This window comes from Larus michahellis, chromosome 6 (genome assembly GCF_964199755.1).
Source record: "Larus michahellis chromosome 6, bLarMic1.1, whole genome shotgun sequence".
NCBI classification, from domain to species: Eukaryota; Metazoa; Chordata; class Aves; order Charadriiformes; family Laridae; genus Larus; species Larus michahellis.
This window is the reverse complement of record NC_133901.1, coordinates 68,690,321-68,713,227: the sequence shown is the minus strand read 5'-3', so window position 1 is coordinate 68,713,227 and position 22,907 is coordinate 68,690,321. Positions and strand designations below refer to the sequence as shown.

Sequence of the window (22,907 nt, the reverse complement as noted above, 5' to 3'; positions counted from 1 at the left end):
GAGCAAAGAAAACATTACAAACAGAATGGAAACTTACTGGTGTTCTGGTCTGCTGGAAAGGAGTGATACTCAGCATAAAAGCCTCTGTTGGAATATCTGGCGTCACTGTGAAATCTGACAGTCATAAAGTTTGAGGATGAGGTGTATGTGAGATTAGAACTAGAACAAATTCTTCCAAGCAGAGGAGAATTATTGGGTGGCCCATCATAGATCTCAACATAGTCATTCTGGCATCCACCTTGCAACCTGAGGAAGAAACATGAATATATAGTAAAAAGCATTTGGTGAACTTCGTTTTTTAAGTGTTGAACAAATAATAAACTAAGATACTTCACTCACACAGTTCCCATGTTATATTAATAATTCACTTATAAGCTTGGGAAATGTGTTTGGGAACTATGATCGTAGGTGAGATTGGGGATGCATTTATTGCCCAAGCAGGACGTGGTTTACTTACTGAATACTCTCAAATGTGAGCATAATGCGTAAATTATTCATTACTTGTATTTGCCACAAACAATCTGCATTATCTGGGTAATTCAAAGGATAAAAAGGACTCTGAAGTGTTCCGGAGGAATTGAAAAGTAAGTCACCACAAATATATTTTCCAGCTGAAAAAAAAATGAAAGAAAATTAGATATGAATGTGATTCATCTAGATTTACTTCTGATCAAATGAAAATACATTTCATGTATCCTAGCCATAGCAACAGGAGGTTAAATCTCCAGAGAAACCGAACGGTTGTACTCCTCTCACTCAGGCTACAAGCGTGATGATCTCTTGAGAGAACTCTGACTCTTCCTTGTTATTTTGCATTTGGTAGGTTTAAGGCACAAACAGGTATGAAAGAAAGCAAGAGTCGCTGGCTCGAATAACATAAAAAGTAGAGAAGAAAGAAGAGATTTCCCACAAAATCAACACAGTCTGATAGCAGTAACAGAATCAGACAGACAAAGGGGACCAGCATGTAGGATTTAAACAGTCAGTACCAATAATGATTTTTTCCAAAAGTATTGCAATATGCAAATGATAAACTCCAAGCTATAAACTGGTAACTAATACACTTCCAAAGTAATGCATCGGACAGATGTTAAAATGAGACACACCTGGGCCAGTCAACGGTGGACTCTTGGTAGTCGCACCTGTTAGGGAAGGAAGAGAAAGAAACAGGTGAGGACCTTGTGGATGAAGGAGCACGGCCAGGTTTTCTCCCAGCTGGGGAGATATTGGTGCCACCCTGTCACAAGGGCAATGGAGCGCCTCGGGGTCTCAGCAGGGTGCTCTGCCATGGTGGGAGCAATGAAAAACACAATCTTTGAGAACATCTCCAACACACTTGTGGCCAACGAGGGCCACTCTCTGAGAGTGTCCCCGTATTTAGGAAGGAAAAGCAATGGTACCTGAGCACACAACACCAGCATCTTCACTGTGCTGACAGTTATGGACACCCCAGCCACGGTGGCTGCACCGGAAGAGGGAGGACTCGTTCCCTGTGCAGTCCACATCATCCAGGTAGATATTGCCAGTGCCTTGTCCGAAGTAGGCGGCTGTTGGTGCAGAAACAGCAAAGCCACATCCCAGCTGCCTGCACACAACCTCGGCATCGTTCAGGTCCCAGGAGTCATCGCAGACAGTGCCCCGGCTGCCGTGGTAGTAAATCTCTACGCGCCCCTCACACCGGTTTCTGCCGCTCACCAGGCTCAGGGAGGCACCTTAGAAAGGAGGAGACAGGGAAAACCCTCTAGCATGCAGACACCCTCTCTCGCCGGTTCATTGGCAATTCTCCATGAGTTTCAGGCCACCAGGACTGTCACCTTCTGCTTAATTAGGCTGTGCGTTTCCCTGGCTCTGCTCTCCCACGGAGAAGACCAAACCCCACCCTGGGAATCACCAATGGGTACTGCCAAAAGTAACGGCCAGAAGACACATGACAAAATGAGACCCACCTGGAGGAGCAGATGCTGTGAAGGTGTCTGGAGTTGGTCTTGTGGCATCTGTTGGAGAAGAAGAGAAAGAAACAGGTGAGGACCTTGTGGATGAAGGAGCACGGCCAGGTTTTCTCCCAGCTGGGGAGATATTGGTGCCACCCTGTCACAAGGGCAATGGAGCGCCTCGGGGTCTCAGCAGGGTGCTCTGCCATGGTGGGAGCAATGAAAAACACAATCTTTGAGAACATCTCCAACACACTTGTGGCCAACGAGGGCCACTCTCTGAGAGCGTCCCCGTATTTAGGAAGGAAAAGCAATGGTACCTGAGCACACAACACCAGCATCTTCACTGTGCTGACAGTTATGGACACCCCAGCCACGGTGGCTGCACCGGAAGAGGGAGGACTCGTTCCCTGTGCAGTCCACATCATCCAGGTAGATATTGCCAGTGCCTTGTCCGAAGTAGGCGGCTGTTGGTGCAGAAACAGCAAAGCCACATCCCAGCTGCCTGCACACAACCTCGGCATCGTTCAGGTCCCAGGAGTCATCGCAGACAGTGCCCCGGCTGCCGTGGTAGTAAATCTCTACGCGCCCCTCACACCGGTTTCTGCCGCTCACCAGGCTCAGGGAGGCACCTTAGAAAGGAGGAGACAGGGAAAACCCTCTAGCATGCAGACACCCTCTCTCGCCGGTTCATTGGCAATTCTCCATGAGTTTCAGGCCACCAGGACTGTCACCTTCTGCTTAATTAGGCTGTGCGTTTCCCTGGCTCTGCTCTCCCACGGAGAAGACCAAACCCCACCCTGGGAATCACCAATGGGTACTGCCAAAAGTAACGGCCAGAAGACACATGACAAAACGAGACCCACCTGGAGGAGCAGATGCTGTGAAGGTGTCTGGAGTTGGTCTTGTGGCATCTGTTGGAGAAGAAGAGAAAGAAACAGGTGAGGACCTTGTGGATGAAGGAGCACGGCCAGGTTTTCTCCCAGCTGGGGAGATATTGGTGCCACCCTGTCACAAGGGCAATGGAGCGCCTCGGGGTCTCAGCAGGGTGCTCTTCCATGGTGGGAGCAATGAAAAACACAATCTTTGAGAACATCTCCAACACACTTGTGGCCAACGAGGGCCACTCTCTGAGAGTGTCCCCGTATTTAGGAAGGAAAAGCAATGGTACCTGAGCACACAACACCAGCATCTTCACTGTGCTGACAGTTATGGACACCCCAGCCACGGTGGCTGCACCGGAAGAGGGAGGACTCGTTCCCTGTGCAGTCCACATCATCCAGGTAGATATTGCCAGTGCCTTGTCCGAAGTAGGCGGCTGTTGGTGCAGAAACAGCAAAGCCACATCCCAGCTGCCTGCACACAACCTCGGCATCGTTCAGGTCCCAGGAGTCATCGCAGACAGTGCCCCGGCTGCCATGGTAGTAAATCTCTACGCGCCCCTCACACCGGTTTCTGCCGCTCACCAGGCTCAGGGAGGCACCTTAGAAAGGAGGAGACAGGGAAAACCCTCTAGCATGCAGACACCCTCTCTCGCCGGTTCATTGGCAATTCTCCATGAGTTTCAGGCCACCAGGACTGTCACCTTCTGCTTAATTAGGCTGTGCGTTTCCCTGGCTCTGCTCTCCCACGGAGAAGACCAAACCCCACCCTGGGAATCACCAATGGGTACTGCCAAAAGTAACGGCCAGAAGACACATGACAAAACGAGACCCACCTGGAGGAGCAGATGCTGTGAAGGTGTCTGGAGTTGGTCTTGTGGCATCTGTTGGAGAAGAAGAGAAAGAAACAGGTGAGGACCTTGTGGATGAAGGAGCACGGCCAGGTTTTCTCCCAGCTGGGGAGATATTGGTGCCACCCTGTCACAAGGGCAATGGAGCGCCTCGGGGTCTCAGCAGGGTGCTCTTCCATGGTGGGAGCAATGAAAAACACAATCTTTGAGAACATCTCCAACACACTTGTGGCCAACGAGGGCCACTCTCTGAGAGCGTCCCCGTATTTAGGAAGGAAAAGCAATGGTACCTGAGCACACAACACCAGCATCTTCACTGTGCTGACAGTTATGGACACCCCAGCCACGGTGGCTGCACCGGAAGAGGGAGGACTCGTTCCCTGTGCAGTCCACATCATCCAGGTGGATATTGCCAGTGCCTTGTCCGAAGTAGGCGGCTGTTGGTGCAGAAACAGCAAAGCCACATCCCAGCTGCCTGCACACAACCTCAGCATCGTTCAGGTCCCAGGAGTCATCGCAGACAGTGCCCCGGCTGCCGTGGTAGTAAATCTCTACGCGCCCCTCACACCGGTTTCTGCCGCTCACCAGGCTCAGGGAGGCACCTTAGAAAGGAGGAGACAGGGAAAACCCTCTAGCATGCAGACACCCTCTCTCGCCGGTTCATTGGCAATTCTCCATGAGTTTCAGGCCACCAGGACTGTCACCTTCTGCTTAATTAGGCTGTGCGTTTCCCTGGCTCTGCTCTCCCACGGAGAAGACCAAACCCCACCCTGGGAATCACCAATGGGTACTGCCAAAAGTAACGGCCAGAAGACACATGACAAAACGAGACCCACCTGGAGGAGCAGATGCTGTGAAGGTGTCTGGAGTTGGTCTTGTGGCATCTGTTGGAGAAGAAGAGAAAGAAACAGGTGAGGACCTTGTGGATGAAGGAGCACGGCCAGGTTTTCTCCCAGCTGGGGAGATATTGGTGCCACCCTGTCACAAGGGCAATGGAGCGCCTCGGGGTCTCAGCAGGGTGCTCTGCCATGGTGGGAGCAATGAAAAACACAATCTTTGAGAACATCTCCAACACACTTGTGGCCAACGAGGGCCACTCTCTGAGAGTGTCCCCGTATTTAGGAAGGAAAAGCAATGGTACCTGAGCACACAACACCAGCATCTTCACTGTGCTGACAGTTATGGACACCCCAGCCACGGTGGCTGCACCGGAAGAGGGAGGACTCGTTCCCTGTGCAGTCCACATCATCCAGGTAGATATTGCCAGTGCCTTGTCCGAAGTAGGCGGCTGTTGGTGCAGAAACAGCAAAGCCACATCCCAGCTGCCTGCACACAACCTCGGCATCGTTCAGGTCCCAGGAGTCATCGCAGACAGTGCCCCGGCTGCCGTGGTAGTAAATCTCTACGCGCCCCTCACACCGGTTTCTGCCGCTCACCAGGCTCAGGGAGGCACCTTAGAAAGGAGGAGACAGGGAAAACCCTCTAGCATGCAGACACCCTCTCTCGCCGGTTCATTGGCAATTCTCCATGAGTTTCAGGCCACCAGGACTGTCACCTTCTGCTTAATTAGGCTGTGCGTTTCCCTGGCTCTGCTCTCCCACGGAGAAGACCAAACCCCACCCTGGGAATCACCAATGGGTACTGCCAAAAGTAACGGCCAGAAGACACATGACAAAACGAGACCCACCTGGAGGAGCAGATGCTGTGAAGGTGTCTGGAGTTGGTCTTGTGGCATCTGTTGGAGAAGAAGAGAAAGAAACAGGTGAGGACCTTGTGGATGAAGGAGCACGGCCAGGTTTTCTCCCAGCTGGGGAGATATTGGTGCCACCCTGTCACAAGGGCAATGGAGCGCCTCGGGGTCTCAGCAGGGTGCTCTGCCATGGTGGGAGCAATGAAAAACACAATCTTTGAGAACATCTCCAACACACTTGTGGCCAACGAGGGCCACTCTCTGAGAGTGTCCCCGTATTTAGGAAGGAAAAGCAATGGTACCTGAGCACACAACACCAGCGTCTTCACTGTGCTGACAGTTATGGACACCCCAGCCACGGTGGCTGCACCGGAAGAGGGAGGACTCGTTCCCTGTGCAGTCCACATCATCCAGGTAGATATTGCCAGTGCCTTGTCCGAAGTAGGCGGCTGTTGGTGCAGAAACAGCAAAGCCACATCCCAGCTGCCTGCACACAACCTCGGCATCGTTCAGGTCCCAGGAGTCATCGCAGACAGTGCCCCGGCTGCCGTGGTAGTAAATCTCTACGCGCCCCTCACACCGGTTTCTGCCGCTCACCAGGCTCAGGGAGGCACCTTAGAAAGGAGGAGACAGGGAAAACCCTCTAGCATGCAGACACCCTCTCTCGCCGGTTCATTGGCAATTCTCCATGAGTTTCAGGCCACCAGGACTGTCACCTTCTGCTTAATTAGGCTGTGCGTTTCCCTGGCTCTGCTCTCCCACGGAGAAGACCAAACCCCACCCTGGGAATCACCAATGGGTACTGCCAAAAGTAACGGCCAGAAGACACATGACAAAACGAGACCCACCTGGAGGAGCAGATGCTGTGAAGGTGTCTGGAGTTGGTCTTGTGGCATCTGTTGGAGAAGAAGAGAAAGAAACAGGTGAGGACCTTGTGGATGAAGGAGCACGGCCAGGTTTTCTCCCAGCTGGGGAGATATTGGTGCCACCCTGTCACAAGGGCAATGGAGCGCCTCGGGGTCTCAGCAGGGTGCTCTGCCATGGTGGGAGCAATGAAAAACACAATCTTTGAGAACATCTCCAACACACTTGTGGCCAACGAGGGCCACTCTCTGAGAGCGTCCCCGTATTTAGGAAGGAAAAGCAATGGTACCTGAGCACACAACACCAGCATCTTCACTGTGCTGACAGTTATGGACACCCCAGCCACGGTGGCTGCACCGGAAGAGGGAGGACTCGTTCCCTGTGCAGTCCACATCATCCAGGTAGATATTGCCAGTGCCTTGTCCGAAGTAGGCGGCTGTTGGTGCAGAAACAGCAAAGCCACATCCCAGCTGCCTGCACACAACCTCGGCATCGTTCAGGTCCCAGGAGTCATCGCAGACAGTGCCCCGGCTGCCGTGGTAGTAAATCTCTACGCGCCCCTCACACCGGTTTCTGCCGCTCACCAGGCTCAGGGAGGCACCTTAGAAAGGAGGAGACAGGGAAAACCCTCTAGCATGCAGACACCCTCTCTCGCCGGTTCATTGGCAATTCTCCATGAGTTTCAGGCCACCAGGACTGTCACCTTCTGCTTAATTAGGCTGTGCGTTTCCCTGGCTCTGCTCTCCCACGGAGAAGACCAAACCCCACCCTGGGAATCACCAATGGGTACTGCCAAAAGTAACGGCCAGAAGACACATGACAAAACGAGACCCACCTGGAGGAGCAGATGCTGTGAAGGTGTCTGGAGTTGGTCTTGTGGCATCTGTTGGAGAAGAAGAGAAAGAAACAGGTGAGGACCTTGTGGATGAAGGAGCACGGCCAGGTTTTCTCCCAGCTGGGGAGATATTGGTGCCACCCTGTCACAAGGGCAATGGAGCGCCTCGGGGTCTCAGCAGGGTGCTCTGCCATGGTGGGAGCAATGAAAAACACAATCTTTGAGAACATCTCCAACACACTTGTGGCCAACGAGGGCCACTCTCTGAGAGCGTCCCCGTATTTAGGAAGGAAAAGCAATGGTACCTGAGCACACAACACCAGCATCTTCACTGTGCTGACAGTTATGGACACCCCAGCCACGGTGGCTGCACCGGAAGAGGGAGGACTCGTTCCCTGTGCAGTCCACATCATCCAGGTAGATATTGCCAGTGCCTTGTCCGAAGTAGGCGGCTGTTGGTGCAGAAACAGCAAAGCCACATCCCAGCTGCCTGCACACAACCTCGGCATCGTTCAGGTCCCAGGAGTCATCGCAGACAGTGCCCCGGCTGCCGTGGTAGTAAATCTCTACGCGCCCCTCACACCGGTTTCTGCCGCTCACCAGGCTCAGGGAGGCACCTTAGAAAGGAGGAGACAGGGAAAACCCTCTAGCATGCAGACACCCTCTCTCGCCGGTTCATTGGCAATTCTCCATGAGTTTCAGGCCACCAGGACTGTCACCTTCTGCTTAATTAGGCTGTGCGTTTCCCTGGCTCTGCTCTCCCACGGAGAAGACCAAACCCCACCCTGGGAATCACCAATGGGTACTGCCAAAAGTAACGGCCAGAAGACACATGACAAAACGAGACCCACCTGGAGGAGCAGATGCTGTGAAGGTGTCTGGAGTTGGTCTTGTGGCATCTGTTGGAGAAGAAGAGAAAGAAACAGGTGAGGACCTTGTGGATGAAGGAGCACGGCCAGGTTTTCTCCCAGCTGGGGAGATATTGGTGCCACCCTGTCACAAGGGCAATGGAGCGCCTCGAGGTCTCAGCAGGGTGCTCTGCCATGGTGGGAGCAATGAAAAACACAATCTTTGAGAACATCTCCAACACACTTGTGGCCAACGAGGGCCACTCTCTGAGAGTGTCCCCGTATTTAGGAAGGAAAAGCAATGGTACCTGAGCACACAACACCAGCATCTTCACTGTGCTGACAGTTATGGACACCCCAGCCACGGTGGCTGCACCGGAAGAGGGAGGACTCGTTCCCTGTGCAGTCCACATCATCCAGGTAGATATTGCCAGTGCCTTGTCCGAAGTAGGCGGCTGTTGGTGCAGAAACAGCAAAGCCACATCCCAGCTGCCTGCACACAACCTCGGCATCGTTCAGGTCCCAGGAGTCATCGCAGACAGTGCCCCGGCTGCCATGGTAGTAAATCTCTACGCGCCCCTCACACCGGTTTCTGCCGCTCACCAGGCTCAGGGAGGCACCTTAGAAAGGAGGAGACAGGGAAAACCCTCTAGCATGCAGACACCCTCTCTCGCCGGTTCATTGGCAATTCTCCATGAGTTTCAGGCCACCAGGACTGTCACCTTCTGCTTAATTAGGCTGTGCGTTTCCCTGGCTCTGCTCTCCCACGGAGAAGACCAAACCCCACCCTGGGAATCACCAATGGGTACTGCCAAAAGTAACGGCCAGAAGACACATGACAAAACGAGACCCACCTGGAGGAGCAGATGCTGTGAAGGTGTCTGGAGTTGGTCTTGTGGCATCTGTTGGAGAAGAAGAGAAAGAAACAGGTGAGGACCTTGTGGATGAAGGAGCACGGCCAGGTTTTCTCCCAGCTGGGGAGATATTGGTGCCACCCTGTCACAAGGGCAATGGAGCGCCTCGGGGTCTCAGCAGGGTGCTCTTCCATGGTGGGAGCAATGAAAAACACAATCTTTGAGAACATCTCCAACACACTTGTGGCCAACGAGGGCCACTCTCTGAGAGCGTCCCCGTATTTAGGAAGGAAAAGCAATGGTACCTGAGCACACAACACCAGCATCTTCACTGTGCTGACAGTTATGGACACCCCAGCCACGGTGGCTGCACCGGAAGAGGGAGGACTCGTTCCCTGTGCAGTCCACATCATCCAGGTAGATATTGCCAGTGCCTTGTCCGAAGTAGGCGGCTGTTGGTGCAGAAACAGCAAAGCCACATCCCAGCTGCCTGCACACAACCTCGGCATCGTTCAGGTCCCAGGAGTCATCGCAGACAGTGCCCCGGCTGCCGTGGTAGTAAATCTCTACGCGCCCCTCACACCGGTTTCTGCCGCTCACCAGGCTCAGGGAGGCACCTTAGAAAGGAGGAGACAGGGAAAACCCTCTAGCATGCAGACACCCTCTCTCGCCGGTTCATTGGCAATTCTCCATGAGTTTCAGGCCACCAGGACTGTCACCTTCTGCTTAATTAGGCTGTGCGTTTCCCTGGCTCTGCTCTCCCACGGAGAAGACCATACCCCACCCTGGGAATCACCAATGGGTACTGCCAAAAGTAACGGCCAGAAGACACATGACAAAACGAGACCCACCTGGAGGAGCAGATGCTGTGAAGGTGTCTGGAGTTGGTCTTGTGGCATCTGTTGGAGAAGAAGAGAAAGAAACAGGTGAGGACCTTGTGGATGAAGGAGCACGGCCAGGTTTTCTCCCAGCTGGGGAGATATTGGTGCCACCCTGTCACAAGGGCAATGGAGCGCCTCGGGGTCTCAGCAGGGTGCTCTTCCATGGTGGGAGCAATGAAAAACACAATCTTTGAGAACATCTCCAACACACTTGTGGCCAACGAGGGCCACTCTCTGAGAGCGTCCCCGTATTTAGGAAGGAAAAGCAATGGTACCTGAGCACACAACACCAGCATCTTCACTGTGCTGACAGTTATGGACACCCCAGCCACGGTGGCTGCACCGGAAGAGGGAGGACTCGTTCCCTGTGCAGTCCACATCATCCAGGTAGATATTGCCAGTGCCTTGTCCGAAGTAGGCGGCTGTTGGTGCAGAAACAGCAAAGCCACATCCCAGCTGCCTGCACACAACCTCGGCATCGTTCAGGTCCCAGGAGTCATCGCAGACAGTGCCCCGGCTGCCGTGGTAGTAAATCTCTACGCGCCCCTCACACCGGTTTCTGCCGCTCACCAGGCTCAGGGAGGCACCTTAGAAAGGAGGAGACAGGGAAAACCCTCTAGCATGCAGACACCCTCTCTCGCCGGTTCATTGGCAATTCTCCATGAGTTTCAGGCCACCAGGACTGTCACCTTCTGCTTAATTAGGCTGTGCGTTTCCCTGGCTCTGCTCTCCCACGGAGAAGACCAAACCCCACCCTGGGAATCACCAATGGGTACTGCCAAAAGTAACGGCCAGAAGACACATGACAAAACGAGACCCACCTGGAGGAGCAGATGCTGTGAAGGTGTCTGGAGTTGGTCTTGTGGCATCTGTTGGAGAAGAAGAGAAAGAAACAGGTGAGGACCTTGTGGATGAAGGAGCACGGCCAGGTTTTCTCCCAGCTGGGGAGATATTGGTGCCACCCTGTCACAAGGGCAATGGAGCGCCTCGGGGTCTCAGCAGGGTGCTCTTCCATGGTGGGAGCAATGAAAAACACAATCTTTGAGAACATCTCCAACACACTTGTGGCCAACGAGGGCCACTCTCTGAGAGTGTCCCCGTATTTAGGAAGGAAAAGCAATGGTACCTGAGCACACAACACCAGCATCTTCACTGTGCTGACAGTTATGGACACCCCAGCCACGGTGGCTGCACCGGAAGAGGGAGGACTCGTTCCCTGTGCAGTCCACATCATCCAGGTAGATATTGCCAGTGCCTTGTCCGAAGTAGGCGGCTGTTGGTGCAGAAACAGCAAAGCCACATCCCAGCTGCCTGCACACAACCTCGGCATCGTTCAGGTCCCAGGAGTCATCGCAGACAGTGCCCCGGCTGCCGTGGTAGTAAATCTCTACGCGCCCCTCACACCGGTTTCTGCCGCTCACCAGGCTCAGGGAGGCACCTTAGAAAGGAGGAGACAGGGAAAACCCTCTAGCATGCAGACACCCTCTCTCGCCGGTTCATTGGCAATTCTCCATGAGTTTCAGGCCACCAGGACTGTCACCTTCTGCTTAATTAGGCTGTGCGTTTCCCTGGCTCTGCTCTCCCACGGAGAAGACCAAACCCCACCCTGGGAATCACCAATGGGTACTGCCAAAAGTAACGGCCAGAAGACACATGACAAAACGAGACCCACCTGGAGGAGCAGATGCTGTGAAGGTGTCTGGAGTTGGTCTTGTGGCATCTGTTGGAGAAGAAGAGAAAGAAACAGGTGAGGACCTTGTGGATGAAGGAGCACGGCCAGGTTTTCTCCCAGCTGGGGAGATATTGGTGCCACCCTGTCACAAGGGCAATGGAGCGCCTCGGGGTCTCAGCAGGGTGCTCTGCCATGGTGGGAGCAATGAAAAACACAATCTTTGAGAACATCTCCAACACACTTGTGGCCAACGAGGGCCACTCTCTGAGAGTGTCCCCGTATTTAGGAAGGAAAAGCAATGGTACCTGAGCACACAACACCAGCATCTTCACTGTGCTGACAGTTATGGACACCCCAGCCACGGTGGCTGCACCGGAAGAGGGAGGACTCGTTCCCTGTGCAGTCCACATCATCCAGGTAGATATTGCCAGTGCCTTGTCCGAAGTAGGCGGCTGTTGGTGCAGAAACAGCAAAGCCACATCCCAGCTGCCTGCACACAACCTCGGCATCGTTCAGGTCCCAGGAGTCATCGCAGACAGTGCCCCGGCTGCCATGGTAGTAAATCTCTACGCGCCCCTCACACCGGTTTCTGCCGCTCACCAGGCTCAGGGAGGCACCTTAGAAAGGAGGAGACAGGGAAAACCCTCTAGCATGCAGACACCCTCTCTCGCCGGTTCATTGGCAATTCTCCATGAGTTTCAGGCCACCAGGACTGTCACCTTCTGCTTAATTAGGCTGTGCGTTTCCCTGGCTCTGCTCTCCCACGGAGAAGACCAAACCCCACCCTGGGAATCACCAATGGGTACTGCCAAAAGTAACGGCCAGAAGACACATGACAAAACGAGACCCACCTGGAGGAGCAGATGCTGTGAAGGTGTCTGGAGTTGGTCTTGTGGCATCTGTTGGAGAAGAAGAGAAAGAAACAGGTGAGGACCTTGTGGATGAAGGAGCACGGCCAGGTTTTCTCCCAGCTGGGGAGATATTGGTGCCACCCTGTCACAAGGGCAATGGAGCGCCTCGGGGTCTCAGCAGGGTGCTCTTCCATGGTGGGAGCAATGAAAAACACAATCTTTGAGAACATCTCCAACACACTTGTGGCCAACGAGGGCCACTCTCTGAGAGTGTCCCCGTATTTAGGAAGGAAAAGCAATGGTACCTGAGCACACAACACCAGCATCTTCACTGTGCTGACAGTTATGGACACCCCAGCCACGGTGGCTGCACCGGAAGAGGGAGGACTCGTTCCCTGTGCAGTCCACATCATCCAGGTAGATATTGCCAGTGCCTTGTCCGAAGTAGGCGGCTGTTGGTGCAGAAACAGCAAAGCCACATCCCAGCTGCCTGCACACAACCTCGGCATCGTTCAGGTCCCAGGAGTCATCGCAGACAGTGCCCCGGCTGCCGTGGTAGTAAATCTCTACGCGCCCCTCACACCGGTTTCTGCCGCTCACCAGGCTCAGGGAGGCACCTTAGAAAGGAGGAGACAGGGAAAACCCTCTAGCATGCAGACACCCTCTCTCGCCGGTTCATTGGCAATTCTCCATGAGTTTCAGGCCACCAGGACTGTCACCTTCTGCTTAATTAGGCTGTGCGTTTCCCTGGCTCTGCTCTCCCACGGAGAAGACCAAACCCCACCCTGGGAATCACCAATGGGTACTGCCAAAAGTAACGGCCAGAAGACACATGACAAAACGAGACCCACCTGGAGGAGCAGATGCTGTGAAGGTGTCTGGAGTTGGTCTTGTGGCATCTGTTGGAGAAGAAGAGAAAGAAACAGGTGAGGACCTTGTGGATGAAGGAGCACGGCCAGGTTTTCTCCCAGCTGGGGAGATATTGGTGCCACCCTGTCACAAGGGCAATGGAGCGCCTCGGGGTCTCAGCAGGGTGCTCTGCCATGGTGGGAGCAATGAAAAACACAATCTTTGAGAACATCTCCAACACACTTGTGGCCAACGAGGGCCACTCTCTGAGAGTGTCCCCGTATTTAGGAAGGAAAAGCAATGGTACCTGAGCACACAACACCAGCATCTTCACTGTGCTGACAGTTATGGACACCCCAGCCACGGTGGCTGCACCGGAAGAGGGAGGACTCGTTCCCTGTGCAGTCCACATCATCCAGGTAGATATTGCCAGTGCCTTGTCCGAAGTAGGCGGCTGTTGGTGCAGAAACAGCAAAGCCACATCCCAGCTGCCTGCACACAACCTCGGCATCGTTCAGGTCCCAGGAGTCATCGCAGACAGTGCCCCGGCTGCCATGGTAGTAAATCTCTACGCGCCCCTCACACCGGTTTCTGCCGCTCACCAGGCTCAGGGAGGCACCTTAGAAAGGAGGAGACAGGGAAAACCCTCTAGCATGCAGACACCCTCTCTCGCCGGTTCATTGGCAATTCTCCATGAGTTTCAGGCCACCAGGACTGTCACCTTCTGCTTAATTAGGCTGTGCGTTTCCCTGGCTCTGCTCTCCCACGGAGAAGACCAAACCCCACCCTGGGAATCACCAATGGGTACTGCCAAAAGTAACGGCCAGAAGACACATGACAAAACGAGACCCACCTGGAGGAGCAGATGCTGTGAAGGTGTCTGGAGTTGGTCTTGTGGCATCTGTTGGAGAAGAAGAGAAAGAAACAGGTGAGGACCTTGTGGATGAAGGAGCACGGCCAGGTTTTCTCCCAGCTGGGGAGATATTGGTGCCACCCTGTCACAAGGGCAATGGAGCGCCTCGGGGTCTCAGCAGGGTGCTCTTCCATGGTGGGAGCAATGAAAAACACAATCTTTGAGAACATCTCCAACACACTTGTGGCCAACGAGGGCCACTCTCTGAGAGTGTCCCCGTATTTAGGAAGGAAAAGCAATGGTACCTGAGCACACAACACCAGCATCTTCACTGTGCTGACAGTTATGGACACCCCAGCCACGGTGGCTGCACCGGAAGAGGGAGGACTCGTTCCCTGTGCAGTCCACATCATCCAGGTAGATATTGCCAGTGCCTTGTCCGAAGTAGGCGGCTGTTGGTGCAGAAACAGCAAAGCCACATCCCAGCTGCCTGCACACAACCTCGGCATCGTTCAGGTCCCAGGAGTCATCGCAGACAGTGCCCCGGCTGCCGTGGTAGTAAATCTCTACGCGCCCCTCACACCGGTTTCTGCCGCTCACCAGGCTCAGGGAGGCACCTTAGAAAGGAGGAGACAGGGAAAACCCTCTAGCATGCAGACACCCTCTCTCGCCGGTTCATTGGCAATTCTCCATGAGTTTCAGGCCACCAGGACTGTCACCTTCTGCTTAATTAGGCTGTGCGTTTCCCTGGCTCTGCTCTCCCACGGAGAAGACCAAACCCCACCCTGGGAATCACCAATGGGTACTGCCAAAAGTAACGGCCAGAAGACACATGACAAAACGAGACCCACCTGGAGGAGCAGATGCTGTGAAGGTGTCTGGAGTTGGTCTTGTGGCATCTGTTGGAGAAGAAGAGAAAGAAACAGGTGAGGACCTTGTGGATGAAGGAGCACGGCCAGGTTTTCTCCCAGCTGGGGAGATATTGGTGCCACCCTGTCACAAGGGCAATGGAGCGCCTCGGGGTCTCAGCAGGGTGCTCTTCCATGGTGGGAGCAATGAAAAACACAATCTTTGAGAACATCTCCAACACACTTGTGGCCAACGAGGGCCACTCTCTGAGAGTGTCCCCGTATTTAGGAAGGAAAAGCAATGGTACCTGAGCACACAACACCAGCATCTTCACTGTGCTGACAGTTATGGACACCCCAGCCACGGTGGCTGCACCGGAAGAGGGAGGACTCGTTCCCTGTGCAGTCCACATCATCCAGGTAGATATTGCCAGTGCCTTGTCCGAAGTAGGCGGCTGTTGGTGCAGAAACAGCAAAGCCACATCCCAGCTGCCTGCACACAACCTCGGCATCGTTCAGGTCCCAGGAGTCATCGCAGACAGTGCCCCGGCTGCCGTGGTAGTAAATCTCTACGCGCCCCTCACACCGGTTTCTGCCGCTCACCAGGCTCAGGGAGGCACCTTAGAAAGGAGGAGACAGGGAAAACCCTCTAGCATGCAGACACCCTCTCTCGCCGGTTCATTGGCAATTCTCCATGAGTTTCAGGCCACCAGGACTGTCACCTTCTGCTTAATTAGGCTGTGCGTTTCCCTGGCTCTGCTCTCCCACGGAGAAGACCAAACCCCACCCTGGGAATCACCAATGGGTACTGCCAAAAGTAACGGCCAGAAGACACATGACAAAACGAGACCCACCTGGAGGAGCAGATGCTGTGAAGGTGTCTGGAGTTGGTCTTGTGGCATCTGTTGGAGAAGAAGAGAAAGAAACAGGTGAGGACCTTGTGGATGAAGGAGCACGGCCAGGTTTTCTCCCAGCTGGGGAGATATTGGTGCCACCCTGTCACAAGGGCAATGGAGCGCCTCGGGGTCTCAGCAGGGTGCTCTTCCATGGTGGGAGCAATGAAAAACACAATCTTTGAGAACATCTCCAACACACTTGTGGCCAACGAGGGCCACTCTCTGAGAGTGTCCCCGTATTTAGGAAGGAAAAGCAATGGTACCTGAGCACACAACACCAGCATCTTCACTGTGCTGACAGTTATGGACACCCCAGCCACGGTGGCTGCACCGGAAGAGGGAGGACTCGTTCCCTGTGCAGTCCACATCATCCAGGTAGATATTGCCAGTGCCTTGTCCGAAGTAGGCGGCTGTTGGTGCAGAAACAGCAAAGCCACATCCCAGCTGCCTGCACACAACCTCGGCATCGTTCAGGTCCCAGGAGTCATCGCAGACAGTGCCCCGGCTGCCGTGGTAGTAAATCTCTACGCGCCCCTCACACCGGTTTCTGCCGCTCACCAGGCTCAGGGAGGCACCTTAGAAAGGAGGAGACAGGGAAAACCCTCTAGCATGCAGACACCCTCTCTCGCCGGTTCATTGGCAATTCTCCATGAGTTTCAGGCCACCAGGACTGTCACCTTCTGCTTAATTAGGCTGTGCGTTTCCCTGGCTCTGCTCTCCCACGGAGAAGACCAAACCCCACCCTGGGAATCACCAATGGGTACTGCCAAAAGTAACGGCCAGAAGACACATGACAAAACGAGACCCACCTGGAGGAGCAGATGCTGTGAAGGTGTCTGGAGTTGGTCTTGTGGCATCTGTTGGAGAAGAAGAGAAAGAAACAGGTGAGGACCTTGTGGATGAAGGAGCACGGCCAGGTTTTCTCCCAGCTGGGGAGATATTGGTGCCACCCTGTCACAAGGGCAATGGAGCGCCTCGGGGTCTCAGCAGGGTGCTCTGCCATGGTGGGAGCAATGAAAAACACAATCTTTGAGAACATCTCCAACACACTTGTGGCCAACGAGGGCCACTCTCTGAGAGTGTCCCCGTATTTAGGAAGGAAAAGCAATGGTACCTGAGCACACAACACCAGCATCTTCACTGTGCTGACAGTTATGGACACCCCAGCCACGGTGGCTGCACCGGAAGAGGGAGGACTCGTTCCCTGTGCAGTCCACATCATCCAGGTAGATATTGCCAGTGCCTTGTCCGAAGTAGGCGGCTGTTGGTGCAGAAACAGCAAAGCCACATCCCAGCTGCCTGCACACAACCTCGGCATCGTTCAGGTCCCAGGAGTCATCGCAGACAGTGCCCCGGCTGCCATGGTAGTAAATCTCTACGCGCCCCTCACACCGGTTTCTGCCGCTCACCAGGCTCAGGGAGGCACCTTAGAAAGGAGGAGACAGGGAAAACCCTCTAGCATGCAGACACCCTCTCTCGCCGGTTCATTGGCAATTCTCCATGAGTTTCAGGCCACCAGGACTGTCACCTTCTGCTTAATTAGGCTGTGCGTTTCCCTGGCTCTGCTCTCCCACGGAGAAGACCAAACCCCACCCTGGGAATCACCAATGGGTACTGCCAAAAGTAACGGCCAGAAGACACATGACAAAACGAGACCCACCTGGAGGAGCAGATGCTGTGAAGGTGTCTGGAGTTGGTCTTGTGGCATCTGTTGGAGAAGAAGAGAAAGAAACAGGTGAGGACCTTGTGGATGAAGGAGCACGGCCAGGTTTTCTCCCAGCTGGGGAGATATTGGTGCCACCCTGTCACAAGGGCAATGGAGCGCCTCGGGGTCTCAGCAGGGTGCTCTGCCATGGTGGGAGCAATGAAAAACACAATCTTTGAGAACATCTCCAACACACTTGTGGCCAACGAGGGCCACTCTCAGAGTGTCCCCGTATTTAGGAAGGAAAAGCAATGGTACCTGAGCACACAACACCAGCATCTTCACTGTGCTGACAGTTATGGACACCCCAGCCACGGTGGCTGCACCGGAAGAGGGAGGACTCGTTCCCTGTGCAGTCCACATCATCCAGGTAGATATTGCCAGTGCCTTGTCCGAAGTAGGCGGCTGTTGGTGCAGAAACAGCAAAGCCACATCCCAGCTGCCTGCACACAACCTCAGCATCGTTCAGGTCCCAGGAGTCATCGCAGATAGTGCCCCGGCTGCCATGGTAGTAAATCTCTACGCGCCCCTCACACCGGTTTCTGCCGCTCACCAGGCTCAGGGAGGCACCTTAGAAAGGAGGAGACAGGGAAAACCCTCTAGCATGCAGACACCCTCTCTCGCCGGTTCATTGGCAATTCTCCATGAGTTTCAGGCCACCAGGACTGTCACCTTCTGCTTAATTAGGCTGTGCGTTTCCCTGGCTCTGCTCTCCCACGGAGAAGACCAAACCCCACCCTGGGAATCACCAATGGGTACTGCCAAAAGTAACGGCCAGAAGACACATGACAAAACGAGACCCACCTGGAGGAGCAGATGCTGTGAAGGTGTCTGGAGTTGGTCTTGTGGCATCTGTTGGAGAAGAAGAGAAAGAAACAGGTGAGGACCTTGTGGATGAAGGAGCACGGCCAGGTTTTCTCCCAGCTGGGGAGATATTGGTGCCACCCTGTCACAAGGGCAATGGAGCGCCTCGGGGTCTCAGCAGGGTGCTCTTCCATGGTGGGAGCAATGAAAATCATGATTTTAACCAAGTCTCCAAAACATTTTCTCTTTAGGCAAACACTTGCTAATTTCTTGTTTTCCCGGAGAGGTTGTAGGTATCCCATCCCTGGAAACATTCAAGGTCTGGTTTGACAGGGCTCTGAGCCATCTTCTAGTTGAAAATGTCTCCGTTTATTGCAGGGGAGCTGGACTAGATGATCTTAAAATGTTCCTTCCAACGCAAACCATTCTATGATTCTATGATTCTATGATTCTTCCTGTAAATGGCTGCTTTTTAGTGAGACACTAAATTTGAGAAAGCAAGTGATGAACAAATTCAGGTGAATTATATTTTACCTAGAGAGGTGCACCTTTTGGGATGCAACACAATCCACCCTGGGGCTTTGTTCTCTCCAGGTTTGCATGCCACATGCCTGGTAGCCCCAAGGGCACGACTGGCAGACCAATGCCCTGCTCTGGGGCATGTGGTTCACAGCACCATGCTTCTACCTGTCCCACCTGCACCAGGCAGCTTCAGACCCCCAAGGTGGGATATTAACTAGTACAACCCAAAAGTAACACATAGACAGAATACATGAAAAATGCAGACACACATGAAAACATTGGCATGGTGGCACTTTCAATCGTGATATTTGCAACTGTTAAGGTAAGAATAAAAAGAAGCAAGTGGGCAACTTTTTATCTTAATAAAAGAAGAAGAATGTTCTTTAAAGATTTTAAGTGGTTTACCTGAAGAGGCACCCAGGAGTGTTGCATTTAAGAGGAATAACCACGGCAAGTTCTTGGTGGTACCCATCTTGTTAAGAGATGCAAACAAAGCAGAGCTTCGGAATTTATACCCTGCACCTCTAAAAGGGTGAGGCTCCCAAGGTCAGTCTGGTCCATGTTATGTATGATCTCTTATGCAATCTTTTTATGACTACCTGATCTTTACAGAGCGATTACATATGAATGGTAAAGTTTCAGTTTCCTGGATAATTTGTGCTACTGCCCTTACTATAAATTATCTTAACTGTATGTGCAGGTCCAGCATTACCGTTGGAACCAGACTGGTGAATTTACGTGTTTCATTGCCCTCACCATCCCATTTTCACCTATTTACTGCTTCTAGCTAATGACTTAATTAAGCAGACTAACATATTGCAAGGTGAGGCAGCAAATTCCTAGCACACTTTCTGATAAAACCTTCAGCAGAGAGCCCTGATCTCATAAGCGTTTATATTTCTGATGCTTACCACTTGAAATTACAGGCTGATTTCCCTGCTGCTGGTACACAAACAGCATGTCATAAGTGGGATTATGTCAGGTATCAAAAGTAAATTAACGCCAGCTCTTTGTAACACGCTTAAGTGAACTTCATCTGGGGGCCTCTGTTGAGCTGCTTCTGGTTTTCCAATGTTTTCCCTCAATTCCTTACCTGAATTTGCCAGCAAGACTTCCTTCAATCCTTTGAAACAGAAAGTTTATAAAAAGGGAAAGTGGTGGTGCAACGCCCCCTCCTTTTGGCCACTCAGTACTTGGTGCGATTCCCCATCCCTGGGCCGCATACCAGCCCAGAGGATGTCAGGCATGAACTGCAAAAGGTAAAGGACCAGAGCATTGAGGCACTCCCTTAACATGCCTGGCTCCTGCTTCCCCTATCGCCTGGGACTATGACTCCCTGGCAGCCTAGTACATCTGCACCTGGATCGTGACCCAAAGGGAGGTGATACGAGAACTTGCAGATCTAGCAACTTCTGGACTTGCACAGCTGTTAGAAAGTACCAGAATGTCCCATCGTCCAAGCTGGGCCAGAGTGGATAAATATCTGATAAAAGTCAATTAACTCAGATCCTATAAATAGCGGTTCTATCAAGACCCTTTGAGCTCTCCTGGATGGCAGTGGGCTGTGACCAGCACCTCCCGAGTCGGGACACCGCTCAGGCAAACACCTCGAGGGTTAAAAGGCCAGGGCGAGTCAACTCCCCTTGAGTCTCAGTTATCGCCCGCTGGGGAATAGCTGCCGATGCAGTGTGGATATTTACTCCAAACTCGAAGAGGGAAATAGTAACTATAGGCAGACCTCTCTCTCATCTATATATACATATTACACATTAGCTCTTACGAGTGTGGGTGTTCTTATACTTTACTGGATCCAAATATTTGTCCATGTACACATAAAAAGGGCACCCATCAGCTCATTGGCGTCATCCACTGAGAAGGGAACTTTGGTAATAGCAGTTATAAACTCGGGTGTGTGTGTGTGTGTATGACCCCTCAAGTGGTGTGTGCTTGTATGTTTGTGCTTATACGTATATGTATTGATTTGGGATACCTTATAGTAAGTTAGTGTGAATCTTGCCATTTTCAGATCTGTAATTAAGTCACTGTTCAATTACTTTGTTAAATCTTCTTGTAAATCCTTAAATCAGTTAATGATTGAGTGCTGCTAAAACTTATCCTCTTGATCTAGCTCAAATCATTAATAAATTTTGAATTGCTACTAAATCATAACCATGTCAGATATTTCCTTCTGCGACAGGGAAAGAAGTATGGGTTGGAGTAAAACCAAAAGTCCTGTTGGAATGGTTTCCTCAGTTGGTCTACGTGAGGACTTAATGGAGTTACAGTTTGCTTAGGGCACAACAGCCCACTATCCTATCCTGCTAATCTGCTCGCTGGAGTCATTATATTGCACTTCTACCGTTTCTCCTCATCTGTTGAAGAGATATACAGACCAGCTATAAACAGGCCAGTTGTTGGTCCAATATTCTACTCATTACACTTCATCCAGGCTATACCTCTCTGTTCACTTTGGCTATGACACAAACAGCAACCAAACCACAATAGTTGACATAACTCATGATTCCTGCTGGTACATTCCAACCTTCCTCCTGCAGAAAAACACAGCTTGAGTCTAGGGAGTCCTCTTTCTGCAAAGGTTCACAGCGCTAGAACAGAATAGAGACAAAAGGCCAGAGTCCAGAGACAGAATCAGAAGCTGTCAAAGCAGTTGCTGAGAGGAGCAACCGAACTGGAGGACAATGGTAAATACAACCGATTGTATTCATATGTTAACAAAGAAATGTAAGCCTGAACGTTGCTACTCACAGCTCTACTGTTCCTGACTTCCTGACAAAAGCAAAAACAATACTGTGTGTTCGGTGGAGCTATCACACGCTGTGATTGTGAAGCAACTATGGGATGATAATCCTGCCTCTACATTCTTGAAAAATAACACCTTGGTACAGACCAAGGGACCCAGGCAGCTGGAAAACAGTCTTGCAGAAAACGACCTGGGGGTCCTAGTGAATGAACTGGCCATGAGCCAGCACTGTGCCCTTGCAGCAAAGATGGACAATGGCATCCTAGTGCTGTGTTCAGAGGAGTGTTGCCAGCAGGTCAAGGGAGGTGATCCTCCCCCTCTACTCAGCACTGGTGAGACACATCTGGGGTGCACATTCCAGTTCCGGGCTCCCCAGTACAAGAGAGACATGGACATACTGGAGCAAGTCTAGCAAAGGGCCACCAAGATGATTAAGGAACAGGAGAATCTCTCATATGAGGAGAGGCCCAGAGAACAGGACACTCAGTGTGTACAAATACCTGATGGGATGGAGTAAAGACACAGCCAGGTTCTTCTCAGTGGTGCCTGGTGGCAGGATGAGAAGCAATGGGCATGAACTGAAGTACAGTAAATTTCATTTAAATATAAGGAAAAAGAATTTCACTGTGAGGGTGGTCAAGCAGTGGGATAGGTTGCCCAGTGAGGTTATAGATTCCTCCATTCTTCAAGATATTCAAACCCAACTGGACACAGTCCTGAGCAACCTGCTTTCTCTGACCCTGCTTTGAGCAAGGGGATGGATTAGATGATCTCAGATCACCCAGCCTTAGCTGGTCCGTGACACCGTGAATAGGAAATTTATGAATGACATCAAGGAGATTCAAGAACAGTGGAGGACGAAGCGCGTTGTGGTTAAATTTATGCAGAACAATTAAAACTGATAGCATGGTTCTTTAACACAAACTTGGCTGTCTGAGTTCTTGTCAGTCCTCACCAGTTCCAGCTTCCTGGTGCATTTCTGACATATCCAGTAAATGTTCTTTGATTTATGAGAGGACCTATGTCATCAGGTTTGATATCAGGCACCTTTGATTTGCAGCCTACAAAACACCCGTGTCCTCTGTACAAAATACACCTTAGATTACCTCTCCTTTCTATTGCATGTACTAACATCAGAGCAGCAGGAAGTTTACTGCAAAAATAAAATACTGTAAAAAACTACAAATAAGCTGATGTATGAGGCTGCATTCCTGACGGAGTATCAACAATCTGTTGCTGTTCTCACATCAGCAGAAAACGGAAAACTATTGCCTTGTCTCTTGACCATGTATTACTGAGACAGAATACATGGGATGGAATTTGCATTGCATAATACAAAAGACGTCAGGCACACAAAACCTAAAGAAGTCTGTCTAAGAAAATCAGCCTCGGTTAACTTACAATATCTTCTATCAGAGGTCAGCTGTTTGCTGAACAAGTTATACTAAATTATATTGTTATGCTTGGATTAAAGAAAAAAATATTGTCTTTTCAATAAAAATTGCAGGTCC

At 52.0% G+C, this 22,907-nt stretch overlaps 1 protein-coding gene across 1 annotated transcript in view; it reads right to left on the bottom strand.

The window, feature by feature from the left end:
* The window catches only part of DMBT1 (deleted in malignant brain tumors 1), a 42,368-nt gene extending 23,261 nt beyond the window's left edge, over positions 1 to 19,107 (bottom strand). The window contains 29 exon segments of the mRNA XM_074593058.1: positions 38 to 246; positions 1,107 to 1,142; positions 1,469 to 1,712; positions 2,252 to 2,563; positions 3,103 to 3,414; positions 3,954 to 4,265; positions 4,805 to 5,116; positions 5,656 to 5,967; positions 6,193 to 6,249; positions 6,507 to 6,845; positions 7,358 to 7,669; positions 8,209 to 8,520; positions 8,746 to 8,802; positions 9,060 to 9,371; positions 9,597 to 9,674; positions 9,911 to 10,222; positions 10,448 to 10,504; positions 10,762 to 11,073; positions 11,613 to 11,911; positions 12,532 to 12,553; positions 13,315 to 13,626; positions 13,852 to 13,908; positions 14,166 to 14,477; positions 14,703 to 14,759; positions 15,017 to 15,328; positions 15,868 to 16,166; positions 16,655 to 17,059; positions 17,504 to 17,879; positions 19,041 to 19,107. Coding sequence (XP_074449159.1) covers positions 38 to 246; positions 1,107 to 1,142; positions 1,469 to 1,712; positions 2,252 to 2,563; positions 3,103 to 3,414; positions 3,954 to 4,265; positions 4,805 to 5,116; positions 5,656 to 5,967; positions 6,193 to 6,249; positions 6,507 to 6,845; positions 7,358 to 7,669; positions 8,209 to 8,520; positions 8,746 to 8,802; positions 9,060 to 9,371; positions 9,597 to 9,674; positions 9,911 to 10,222; positions 10,448 to 10,504; positions 10,762 to 11,073; positions 11,613 to 11,911; positions 12,532 to 12,553; positions 13,315 to 13,626; positions 13,852 to 13,908; positions 14,166 to 14,477; positions 14,703 to 14,759; positions 15,017 to 15,328; positions 15,868 to 16,166; positions 16,655 to 17,059; positions 17,504 to 17,879; positions 19,041 to 19,107 — 6,715 coding nt within the window.
* Between the last annotated feature and the right edge of the window lie 3,800 nt (positions 19,108 to 22,907).